Source organism: Nothoprocta perdicaria, unplaced genomic scaffold, assembly GCF_003342845.1.
Source record: "Nothoprocta perdicaria isolate Ctin4 unplaced genomic scaffold, notPer1 scaffold_23, whole genome shotgun sequence".
Lineage (NCBI taxonomy): Eukaryota > Metazoa > Chordata > Aves > Tinamiformes > Tinamidae > Nothoprocta > Nothoprocta perdicaria.
Window position 1 is genome coordinate 2482232 of NW_020455455.1, and position 13515 is coordinate 2495746.

General features: G+C 35.5%; 1 protein-coding gene across 2 annotated transcripts in view; it reads left to right on the plus strand.

The window, feature by feature from the left end:
• The window catches only part of LOC112947366 (phosphatidylcholine translocator ABCB4-like), a 53132-nt gene extending 42109 nt beyond the window's left edge, over positions 1 to 11023 (plus strand). Inside the window, exons 17-26 of one of the 2 annotated variants that reach the window (XM_026039441.1) lie at positions 324 to 407; positions 780 to 884; positions 945 to 983; positions 2334 to 2434; positions 4301 to 4441; positions 6025 to 6181; positions 6481 to 6678; positions 7349 to 7555; positions 9201 to 9347; positions 10128 to 11023. In XM_026039441.1, the coding sequence (XP_025895226.1) occupies positions 324 to 407; positions 780 to 884; positions 945 to 983; positions 2334 to 2434; positions 4301 to 4441; positions 6025 to 6181; positions 6481 to 6678; positions 7349 to 7555; positions 9201 to 9347; positions 10128 to 10334 (1386 nt within the window). In that variant the 3' untranslated portion in view covers positions 10335 to 11023. Of the gene's footprint in view, positions 1 to 323; positions 408 to 779; positions 984 to 2333; positions 2435 to 4300; positions 4442 to 6024; positions 6182 to 6480; positions 6679 to 7348; positions 7556 to 9200; positions 9348 to 10127 lie in introns of both variants that reach the window. The other variant, XM_026039442.1, reaches the window with a different exon arrangement.
• Positions 11024 to 13515: the final 2492 nt, after the last annotated feature.

Consider the following 13515-nt stretch of genomic DNA (forward strand, 5'->3'; position numbering starts at 1 on the left):
CTTTGCAATTAAAAAGCAATGTGACTGATGAGTCAATTCCTCCAAGAAGGTGCAGTTTTAATGTCCTGGCAGAGGGCAGATTTTGCCCTGCTCTCATTGCTTCTCAGCAATGACAAGCTATGCATCAGATCATCCACAGGCATACACTTTCTTAACCTGTTGACTGTGCAATTAAGGAATTATGCTTAATTTTATGTGCACACATTGACTTTTAATGTTCAACCTAGTTGTATTATGTAAACTTTAGATTTTATTTTAAAGACCTCAGCTTATATAAAATCTGCAGAAGATTGGTCCTAAGAAAGAAATGTTTCTTTTTATAGGATATGGGCTGGTTTGATGATACTAGAAATAGCACGGGAGCATTAACTGCAAGACTTGCTAATGATGCCTCACAAGTGAAAGGAGTAAGTAACAATTTCTGTAGGCATTTTTCATAGTTGTGTTAATATGCAATGCTGGAGGTTGTACTTGACTGATTARATGGCAATCTTGACTTTGACAACAACTAAAATATACAATTATTGGCAAAATGAGAGCTGGTATAGAATGCACTGGTGGGTTTTATAACAGTGACGAAGAATATTGCCTTGAAAATGCATAGTAGTCTTTAGTTTACTATTATGTTGTTCTTCAACCTTTATTATTGAAAAAAATAATTGGGAATCTGATTTTAAAACTCTGTAATTTTTTTTTTGGAAAGTCAGCAATATGATAGGTGCAAATGCTTCATATAGTGTACAGTTTCTTTAGCAAAACTCTCTTTTCTTCCCTCCTAGGCAACTGGTGTCAGATTGGCATTAATTGCCCAGAACATAGCTAACCTTGGGACTGGAATTATTATATCATTAGTTTATGGCTGGCAACTGACCTTATTACTTTTAGCTGTTGTGCCAATCATTGCTGTAGCAGGAATGATTGAAATGAAGATGCTGGCTGGACATGCTAAGAAAGATAAGAAAGAGCTGGAAATTGCAGGAAAGGTGAGTCTAGAGAAGTTCATCTAATTCTGGGTAATATTTCTGGGTCATTTATACCAGGCCATTGATCATAGACATTTTACTTCCATATATATTTAATGCCCTAATATCTTACTTTCAAAGATAGACTCTATACATTTACATTACTAGGACAGCAGAACATAACAGGTCTACAGTAATAATTGAAGATGTGTACTGTGTAAACTGATATTTATTTTTAGAATTGATAAATCCCAAAACTGTTCTTGAAGAATTCTTAGCACATCTTTCTGCTTCCTGTTCTGATTGTCTCTATTTTGCTTATTTTGCAGCCCTCTTCATTATCTTGTTGCTTTTTTTGGCATCCTTTTAGCATGCCATCTCTCTCATATATATTGCAATGCTCTTTTTTCTTTTTTTTCTTTCATCTTACAAATGTTTGCAGGGATATATCCACTGGTTTCTGAATCTCTTTGCCATTTCTTATTTGTTGAGTGGAAAAGAAAAGTGAGAACTGAAAAGCAAGAAGGCTAGGCTCTTGTTTAAAGGAGAAGTTAGAGGAAGGCATTTAATGTTACTTCATTCCAAAATCCTTTTGTGACAGAACAACTGTTTCATCACTTCCCAAGTATTACTTTTTTAGAGGTAAAACTTTTCTAAACTCCCTTCCYGTGTCCTACTGTTAAAAACTGTTGAGAAGGTCATGCACATAAACCATAGYATTAATCTCCAGATTAAGACACCAAAACGTAGTGTTTCAATGTACCTGTTTGCATACGTACTTGTTGTCTAACACTCCTTTATAGTTGTCGGAAATGTTCTGGTACGTTCTGCGTGGCCTCCATCTGCTCTTTCGGAAGTGCATGGGTCTACTCTGTGTTCCGTGTCACATCTACCATGTGTTACCCTAGTATTTTGAGTACCTGTATCTTTGAGGGCAGAACTACATGTGGGCAACTGAATTAGGCCTCTTACCATTCTAGTAAATAAACTTTAAGTAGGCATCTAATGGYAGGAGAGCTGAACTGCTTTCAAGGTCCTATTGAATAGATCTCCACTCATGTAATGGCAACATAAATGCCTATAATAGCATAAATTTGTGTATCTTAATCTGGACCGGAATCTGCTTACTAACTCGTAATTATTAAATTGTTTCTATTTTAATTCCTTCATGTCTGTGGACTAAGTTGCTCACAAATAATTTCTCCCTCCAAGAGAACTGGAAATTTTGCATAATCATATTTACATGGGCTTTTTCATATACTCCAAAAGATACATTTCCTTTCCTTTCCACTAATGATATTTTTCCTGTTCATTTCTTTAGTATCGTTTTGTGTTTCGTTTGTGAAACACGTATTTGTGCTTCTATTACAGATTGCCACAGAAGCCATAGAAAATATTCGAACTGTTGCAAGTTTGACCCGAGAAAGAAAATTTGAGGGCATGTATGGAGAACATCTGAATGTACCATACAGGTACGATAAAATAACTGAAGAAATAAAACCTGTGTTTTCATTTTACAATAAATTACATACGTTTACCTGGACTGACATTAATTTATTTTTTATTCATGTGTATTATTTGCATTAATTCTGAAGTAAGATCACATTGAAGATTTTGCGTATCTTTTTATTAACCAAGGAAGTCACCAGGAAACACTGTAGGTTTTGTTCTTTGCTTTAATTAATTTTCTGTGGTAGTATTAATATTTTCTATTGACACATCATTTGCTTTCAAAAAATCTTCCTTTTAAGAGAGCTTTGGAAGTTATCTATTTAATCTAATTAGATAACTAATCCCAGCTAAAATGTCTYGGATATTCAGATTTAATTAAAAACTGTTTTATGTAAATTAAATATTTCATTAACCTATTTTTGAAAGTGCAAGTGGGACTAAAAACTTTCAAATAATTACTTACTGGTTTGTGGTTGCAAAAAACGCTGCTTGGATTAAAACAAATTTTTAAAAAATCTTAAAATGAAAACAAAAATATTATTGTCAAACCTGTGTTTTTTTTCAGAATTAAATATTTAATTTTCAGACTTCCATTAGAAAAGGAAAGGAAATGACAGCATAAGTACATAGATATGATGGGAAACAAAGAAGAAGGGGTGCTGCCAATACCTCCATTGTCATAATTAAGCAATTAGACTTAGACTAAGCAATTAGACTAAGCAGGCTTCAGGATATAAGAAATACTACTTTAATTTCTTTTCTCAGCTTGCTCAGATTTGAGTGCATTCCTCACAACTTTCTGTACAGTACCGAGCCATTCTCAGGGTTGTCACCAGAGGAATTGTGCTCAGAGATTCATCTTAATATTGTTCCAGGAGAAATAAAGTATTTATTTTTCCTATAGGAAAGCTTGCCCTGTGGTACAGAGGACATGTATTTTTGCCGTGACATCTCAAKGCACTTTTAATAACTGATTAGGCAAAGCTTTTCTATTTTGTAAAAATTGAACATAGATCTTCTGCTATCCTGGATTAATGCACAAATTGGCTATGTAAAAGAGAAGGGACAGCTTCCTCTTTATCAAAAAAGACACGTGTGAATCTTGATCCTATTTTCTTTTCCCTACAGAAACCATGAAAGGCCAAYTTGAGAATAACATCGATATAATCAAAATCTGTATCAGTATAATTAAAATATTTTTTCTGTTAAAATTCATTTTAGCATAAATTTTTCTCTCTGCCCTGCTTTTAGTTATATACATAGTTTTATCATCCAAAATCACTTTTATGCACTTTACACGCAGGCTAAATCTTAGAGAAGAATTTTGGTGCGTGAACTTTGAAAGAAACATATGCCCAACTGCTGAACTGCTGAACATCTTATTTGGTTAGCCTGAAAAGTAAAGAAAAAATGATCAATAAATATATATATATAAAAAAAAATATATATATATATTCTATGGCTGAAAGCAGTTCTGCTGACATAAACAAACGTCTCATGATGCAGTAATACACTTGTGATGATATACTTTAAATCTTGAAAATTATAATCATGAACTCAACTGTAAAATATTTTAGCACTCAAACATGAGGTGGTAAGACAACAGTTAGACATAGCAACTAAGGGGACATGTTTTTCTTTCTCCATATTCCAGGCTGTTCTTTGAAGTAGACAGAMTTCTGAAAACAAATAAAACAAACAAACAAACAAAAACCCCAACATTTTCTCTTAGATTCAACCTAAGGAGAGAAAGGATTGTGTAACTTAGGAAGTTCTCCTAAGTATTTTATTTATCACAGCAGCATCTGAAGTGAATTAATTGCTTTTTATGTAATAGACTTAAGTATGATTGCTCATTCATATGAAAATAACATTCTTTCTTACAGAAATTCAGTCAAAAAGGCACATATATTTGGGTTTTGTTTTGCCCTTTCACAAGCAATGATGTTCTTTACCTATGCCGGCTGTTTCCGCTTTGGTGCCTATCTAGTGGTAAATGGACACATGGAGTATAAAAATGTGTTTTTGTAAGTATCTGCAATCTCTTCTCTTTCAATCTCTGCAATCACTTCTCTTTCAATCCAAAAGGAGGTCTTCATTGCTAAGGATATCACAAACCCATTGGGGTTTGTGATGAAATCACAAAATTGATTGTGAAATCACAAAATTGAGAAATGAGGCAAATTCTTCCTCTATGTTTAAAAATTATAGAAACATGTTATAGAAAATATATTAAGTAAATATTATAGACAATCACAGATTCTGAAATCTACAAGTAGCCCTGATTTTGGTATATGTATTCTGCACTATTATTTATCCAGAGGATGAAACAGTATTGTACTATGTCACTCTATTTATTCTTGCCTTATGGTTCATGTAGAGATCCACTCTATTTTCCAAAAGAAAAGATAGTTGTACTTGTTTATTGAAGCCTAATAATATTGTAAAACATCTTTTAAGAAAAGGTTATCTCTGTCTTTGTTATTTCAATGGCAGTTTAACTCATCAAAATTTGAAATCTACTCAGATATACACATTGAATAACTGTGGAGTAATGTTCTGTTTCATAGAGTAGCTGCTATGCACTATAAAGGAAAAATAACTAGATTTTTCTAGGTGATAGGGTTAATCAAACCAACTTTGTGTGGGAAATTAATGAAAGAACCATAAACGCAAGAACAATAATATTGAATGCTCTACAAAGAGAATTTTGTGATGCTAGAGGAGAGAGGGAAAGCAGCAGAGTGAATTTCCAGGGGCTCTGCTAGATTGGGAAGGGATGGTCTGCACTAAACCAGACCATGGGTGGGCCCTTCCTGGCTGTTCATATGCAGAATAAAACAGATTATCTTATATAGCTCTGAAGCTCTTGTGAATTAATCTCTAACTTTTGCCTCACAGCAGTCTAAGAAGTCTCATATGGTCAATTACTAGATTATCAGTTTCTCTGTGATGACTAATCCTGTGCCATGTGGCAGTAATTAATAGCTGAAGACAGCAGGTTCTTAAACCATTCTAACATAGTCCCTAAAGGCACATGCACACTTACCATAAAACAATAATAGTATTATTTTCAACGAGGGTTCTTCTTTTTTCTTTTTCGTTTCCTTTGGTACTGCAAACCCCTGGCAATTTTTTTCAGTAGAGTTGTGATAGAAAGCTAATTAAACCTTTACTGGCACCTTGCTACAGGATGAGTTTTTATTTTCACAAATAGCTTAAAAGCAATGGATCACAAACTGCCAGGCCATCCACCAATATCTTCCTAGCTCCTTTTAGGATTTGCTGCAGTTAATGAGACATAGTAATCAAAGACATTAGTGTCAATAAGTAATGAAAACATGGAATTTTGAGTGGAATCTCATTCATCTCACTTCATTAAAAGCAGATAAAATTTACTTCTGCAAGGAAATAAATAATTTATAAATAAAAATATTTAAAAATATATTTATAAAAATAAATAAATAAATAACTTATGACTCCTACTTAATTGTTCCTGAATCTAGCCCCCTATTTTGTTCAAGTACCATAGAAAGTTGGATGCAGCCCTGTTTCCATTCTCTTTTTCTCATTGCCTATTTACTGATTTTTTGGTGTGTGTGTTTTACAGAGTGTTTTCAGCTGTTGTATTTGGTGCAATGGCTTTAGGACAAACTAGCTCTTTTGCTCCGGACTATGCCAAAGCCAAGATATCTGCAGCCCACATGTTCATGCTGTTTGAAACAGTACCCTCAATAGACAGTTACAGTGAGGAAGGACTGAAGCCTGTAAGTATGCACTGCTATGCTAACATTTTATCTGTTGATAGCGTGGACATAATATTTCTTACTTTGCTGATTTTCCTTCTCTGATTTTCCTTCTCTCATTAGTTGCTTACCTCAGAATTTTATTGGTACTATCCAAATTATAACAAGAACCAAATACTCCATCATGAGCTAAAGACAAAATCTAGCAAATGCAAATCCATTAATTTCAATAGATACAGAATTGTGGAAGTCTAATTTTTTGAATCATTTGCTATCTAATTATTATAGAAATAATTTAAATAATACTATTTATATTATAGGAAAGATTTGAGGGAAACATAGCAATCAAGGATGTGAAGTTCAACTACCCAAATCGACCTGATGTCAAAGTTCTCCAAGGTTTGAATCTAAAAGTAGAAAAAGGACAGACTCTGGCTCTTGTTGGTAGCAGTGGCTGTGGAAAGAGCACTGTTGTTCAGTTGCTTGAGAGATTTTATGATCCACTTGATGGAGAAATGGTAAGCAATTTTTTTTGTAAGAATACACCTGCATGTTACGTAAGAATATATTGGTTTTATTTGGCATGATAAAGTATGATAGATATTTCTATTTGGGGAAAGGGCAGCTAAAAATACTTCTTTCTACGAAGCCCTGATTTACAGGGATTCTTATATAAATATGATGAAGTAAAACAATAAAAAACTATTGATTTTTTTTTTATTCACATGGGTTTGAATTGGTGCTTGGTTTAGTAGTGCATAAATGAATGAATCCAAACCTTCTTTTATTTTAATGGAATGCTAATGCCATTCTGCCTTTCAGTGGGAATATATATGTAAAAGTATTTAGATATATGAAGCTTTTTAAAATTCCTTCTTTTATGGGAAAAAAATGGGTAAAGTTCTTTGAAAAAGCTTCTGCATTATCCAGTCTTTCACTGTCTTCAAAATCATTATGAAATCTTGAAGCAAAGAAAAGAGCTAAAGAAGTAGAAAGAACTAGCCTTGCTTTTATATCATAATCTTTAGAATATTTTGGAAATTTGAGGAGAAAGAGAGGAAAGGATTATTTGATTTTTTTTTTCTGTAGAAATTCCGGTTTGAATTGAAATTATGTAACGTTTGGTATGAATTTGCAGTAAGTGTTATAGACAGATATGAGTGAAATTTAAAATGTTTCTTTTCTCAGCTCTTCGATGACAAAAATGCAAAGGCACTAAATATCCAGTGGCTGAGATCGCAGATCGGTATCGTCTCACAAGAACCAATCCTGTTTGACTGCACTATTGCTGAGAACATTGCTTATGGAGATAACAGCCGGGAAGTGCTACATGAGGAAATTGTTAGTGCAGCCAAAAAAGCCAATATTCATTCCTTCATTGAATCTCTACCAGATGTAAGTTATATCCTTTCTTTACACCTATTGTGACAGGGAAAGATTGTGCTGTGTTTGAATCCCTGAAATGCGATTAATTAGACCTGGAAAAGCTAGTTTTTAAAGTCTTCCTTTTTATTGTGTCTATGCTTTGTTTTTATTCTGGTAGAGTCCATTGGCATGTGGAGACCAGAACATTTAGGATATCAGAGAGGAAAAACCCATTCTATACAAGTGACTGAGTTTTGGAAGTGTGTGTGGTTTTGTGTTACTTTTTTAGGAGAGTTAGAAATGTTTTAAGGAGTTATAATTTTTTTTTTGTCAGCTATTTATCTCAAACATAGGTCGAAGATGATGAGTGTTGAGCTATATTAACAAAGTCTCTTACTGCAAATCAGATTGATCATAGCCATTTCTTCTGGCTATACTGAGTAAGCATGGGATGTTTTTAGTATTTCTGTGATTCAGAAATGGCCGAGTCTTTCATATATTTCTGAACAAAACCCAATAATGTAAGAATGAAATTCCTGARTCAGAGCAAAGGTTTTCTTTGCACAGAATCTTTTTCCAGATAGTGTCCAACAGAATATATTTTAAAGTATACAAAAAGTTTAAAGATTTAACAACTTTTCCACTAAATTCTCTTCTACCTGGTTAATTTGTGTCTCAGGAACTYCTTAAGGAAAAAAAAAAAAMCACTTTTTATTGTGTAACAGTTTTGGACTGACTTTTCTTCTGTGAGTTTGACAAATCCGTTTTTAATGCATGTCAGTTTGTGATATCCGCAACCAACTGAAGGAAGGAGTYTGCCAGCTTACTTGCATGTTGCTTGTATGCAGCTTACGTTTGCACTCTTCAGCTGCCTTTTTTTGTCTTTTGCCTTTTTTCCTGACAAATACAGAGGCGAAGGCCCAAAGTTTTTTGTACATCTCATTTATCTCATTTTTACATCTCATTTTTCGATCTGATCAATGGCTGCTATCAGAAGGTCTGCTGTGTAAAGAAATATTATGRTACATAATGATGTCTCATAAAACTTGCATGCTTTCTGCAACAAAATGTATAGTAAGTCACAGACTACTGTGACCTACACATGAGTTTGTTCAGAAGCCCAAGTGATCTCATTTAACYGAGGTACCTGAATTAAAATCTAATGGGCCCAAGCTCTAATTATATACATACATATGCATTCACATTTGTGTATATAATATTTAGCACCACATACTCTACGTATATTATGTATCTGTGTGCATCTTGTACCTTCCAACTTTTTCTTCATAAGGAACAAATGTGGGTTACAAGAATTTATTAGGAGGTTAGTTTGTAAAATTTAACATCAGAGTTTGATTCCTAAACTTGTCATTGACTTTTACCATGCCTGAGTGTCACATCTCCTGCTTGAGAGTACCATTGCTTTCCAGCCTTACGGGAGCTGTTGCTTGGGGAAGGGCTTTGAAAGTTATGAAAGTTATGGGTACTATAAAGAAGTCTCTTAGAAAGATTTATAGGCTTGTGACTGCTAGGAATTCTGGACATCTGTTTTCAGAGACCTGTTTGCATGGAATATTCAGTTTATGGGTCACTAATGGTAGAGTCAATATGCTTAAATCCACACCAGGGCTGATGTATTTGCATTCATCTTCTGAACTTAATATATTTTTTCTAGAAATATAATACTCGGGTAGGAGACAAGGGAACCCAGCTCTCTGGTGGTCAGAAACAACGTATTGCTATTGCCCGAGCTCTTGTACGCCAGCCCCAAATTCTGCTACTTGATGAAGCTACGTCTGCCCTAGATACAGAAAGTGAAAAGGTAACTTGCTTGCGAGTCAGCAGTCTGGGATCTAAGACCGTGTTTGCTTATTTTATGACATTTAGGTACAAGTATTCAATACCTTATTTTATTCTGTATTAACAAACATGAGGGAAAAAAAAGAAAGCTGAGATTCYCATTAATATTTTCCTGCTCAAGGTGGCTTTAAGAAAGACATCATTCGTGAGACTTGCTATGAAATCCATAGAGCTTGTATGCTAGTAGGTGGATAAAAACAATTGACTTAAATCTGATATGTGATTAACTAATCCTAGAGGGGATATACAAAGCTTTCTAATCAAACGTTGCTAAAACGAGGGCTAACACTAGTTTTGGACCAGGTTGCTCAGAATTTTGTCCTGTCAAGTCCTTGAAAACCTCCAAGGAGATTCCATAAGCCTTGCTGGTTCCTGATCTAATTTCTGTTTAATTATCCTTTTCTTACTTTTTCCTTTCCCTACACACAGTCAGAATCTCCCCTGTTCCAACTTAGAACCACTTTCTACTGTTCTCCCACCATGCATCTCAGTAAAGAGTCTGGCTCCATCTCCTTCTCCTCTTAGCTCTCATAACATTATCTACTATAACAATAAATTTGCTTCTTGCCAACACAGGTTATATCTAAAACTGGAAACCAAATCCTGAGATATTCCCCTTCTCTCACAGACATATTACAATATACGTAGAGATGAAAGTTGAAGTATTTGGCACTACAAACTGCCAGAAATAATTCCAGGCCATTACACTTTTTACTCACCTTTTGCTTTGTTCTTTGGACAGGTTGTGCAGGAGGCCCTGGATAAAGCCCGCGAAGGCCGCACCTGCATCGTGATCGCTCACCGCCTCTCCACCATCCAGAACGCCGACAAGATCGCCGTGGTCCAGAACGGCAAGGTTGTAGAGCAAGGGACTCACCAACAACTCCTGACTGAGAAAGGCATCTACTATTCACTGGTCAATGTTCAGTCTGGGTCATGCAACATGTAAATTAAAGGCAGTGCTTACCTCTGAAGTGTCACTGTAATTATTTCAATGCTGCATAGTAGTTGTAGTCAGTTTTGATACTTCTGTTTTTCCTCCAAAACCAAAGGTCTTTTATAAATCCTGTGAAAGCAGGAATTACTAAGTAAATTCCTACCAGTGCCTCACTGCCAGCTCGTTGTTCAAATCACCTTATTTTGTAGCCAAAACAGGGGTCTATTGCATTCATAATACTAGAAACAYGCTAAGCAGAATTTTTCAGTAGCCTACCTTAAATGCTAACAAAAGCAGACTAGTATGGCATATCTAGTAAACAATATGTAACATACATATTGGGTATTGTCTATCATCTACAYGCCTTATACATGGGGCAGAGGCCAAGGGCTAAGACTCCCTGAAGAGTGAAGTATCTTATAAAAGGAGATCTTAAACTGAGGGCTGCAGGAACTGGACAGAAGGACTCCTTTTTCAGTTCCAGCTTCCCTCACTGAAGTGCTCTTGACCCTGATCGTCTTGAAGAACCTAAAAGACTGGGACTGATTAAGGACTGTAATCACCACTGCTAACTGCATGGCATCAGCTCTGTGGTTCTGTATATTTGTTGCTAATTTAAGATATAGTTGTTAAATACTAACTGCCTTGAATATGTAGTAATAGTGATTAATAATGATTAAGAACTAACCATTAACAATATGTACTGTTGATSACTATCAATCTAGTAAAGTCTTATTTTAAAGTTTAAAACTTGCCTGATTTATCAGTCTTCCACATTTCTGTTACAGCAATTTCTGATTCTTGGAATATATGCATTTTATGTATCTGTCCACATGCAGAGGAAAATAGATATATATTTTTATATCCAGATACATGCATGTGCACATGCACACAAGTCAGCTGCTGATAGTCATGCTGATCTCTGTCCTTGCAACACTCTSCTGAGTGCAGATCAACACATTGTCTTTGCATTGCCTTGAATCACTTACCTTTTTCCTTTAGTTCCTGACTTATATTGGAAAACCAATGCAGTATTGAACTTGTTTACTATCTGTATGTTATCTAACACATAGGGCAAAGTCTCTTAGTGTGAACCATAATACACGTGCAACTGTAATCTGGAAATAGATATTCCTATAACATTATTATATTGTAACATTAACAAGTGAGAAAATATTTATGTTGATTTTGTGGCTGACTACTGGATTTTAAATTTRAAGTTGTTTTTAAATTTTTATTTATAGAATTTATGATGATTGGATTGTTTCCCCAAAGTGAACTGGCTTCAAAAATGCTTGATTTACCAGACTACCTRGTATCAATCCCTGAAAATCAGACAAGCACTGTATTCCAGGCCCCATCTGGAATATTGTGTGTTGTTCCGGGTTCCCCAGGACAAGAGGAAGGTGGAACTTTTAGAGAGGATTCAGCGTAAAGCAATGAAGATGATTAAGAGACTGGGGCAGCTATTGTATGGGGAAAGACTAAGCAAGCTGGACCAATTTAGCCTGGAGAAGAGAAGATTAAGAGGGGATCTGATCAATATGTACCTTAGGGAGAATGTAAAGAGATTGGGGCCAAACTCTTCTTGGTGGTGGCCACTGACAGGACAASTGGTATTGGGTGTAAATCGAAACACAGGAAGTTTCATCTCCATGTGAGGAAGAACATCTTCACTGTKAGGGTGACAGAGCCCTGGCACAGGCTGCCCAGGGAGGCTGTGGAGTCTCCTTCTCTGGAGATCTTCCAAACCCGCCTGGATGCCGCCCTGTGCCCCGTGCTCTGGATGTCCCTGCTGGAGCAGGGAGTTGAGCTAGATGATCTCTAGAGGTCCCTTCCAACCTCAGCAGTTCTGTGATTCTGTAAATGTCTGAACACTGACACTGAAGAATCATTTTCCAACATTTTTGCCATATAGTTTAAGATATACCTCAGAAATTAATATCAAATACTAAAGTTTTTCAGAACACAGCTTATTTCTTCTCTATCCACCTCTTCCTCATTTATTTAAAAAGTATTTCCCTTGACATCAAGATTTACCTGAAACTGCATAAGACTTACTGATCATCTCACTTTTGTTTGAAAGGGACTGTAATGAAAGCAAGCACTTTTCCTTTAAGGAAAATGGTTCTTCTTCTTGAACACTTTCCAAACATGTGCCATTGATTGTTGGAAAGAGGAACTTTTTCAAGAAGCATTGAAGTTCAGCAGAATGATGAAACAACACATCATCAAAGGAGAGTTTTAGAAGAAAAAAAAACTTTTCTTGTTTCTGGAAGGTTTTCTTACTGCAGATTCTTATCAGGATACTGAATATTACAGTCTAACTTCCAGGTATTCTACAGCATACTTAACTCTGTAAGGGCAATTTGTCATTACTTACACAACACAAACTTTATGGCTAAGCCCTGCTATCATTTCCTGCAAAAGAGTAGGTGGATAACTAATCTCCAGGGTTCTCCCTCTCATTAAAGATTTTGAAGGATTTTCTCTTGTCGGTAGCAAAAACTGTGTACAATCTCAGCTTCAAAATTAGACTAATCCAAATAATTTTTAGATCATCTCTTTAGATCGTCTCTTATTTAGATACGCCCTCAAAGTTCTTCCCTAACTATCCCACATGCCAAGAGCTATTCAACAGCCTCTGATGTTGACCCCAGTCATCCTAGCATTACACGAATTAACTCTCCTTCCTTACAACCAAACCTTGAAGCCATCATCACCTTCTTGCTGCTATCTCTGCCTACCAAAACTGCCTTCCTAGAAGAATCTCTGCCTGGAAGAAATTGTGCTACTGAAGACTTCCAAACATTTTCCAGTGGATATTTCTTGTAACCTATTCACAATATGAATAGACATGGAGACAAGCATCCATAAAGATACATTTTCCATCCGTATCTGTTTTTCCTCAAGATATATTGCTATGTGTATATTTATGACTTCCTTTTAATTGTCTCCTTCAAAATCCAGTCTACCTTGCAGGCTTGGCCATTGAAAGGAAAGAGGAAGACAGCTTGCAGGATTGGAGAAACAAGGTACAACTACTTAGGAGTACAGCAAGGGGCTAGAATAATCCAAGTTGTAATTCCTGTACAGGAATTTACAAATGGATTTGTCAGGGTTATGTACAGCAGTGTACATCAAAAAGAAAAGAAAAGAAAAGAAAAGAAAAGAAAAGAAAAGAAAAGAAAAG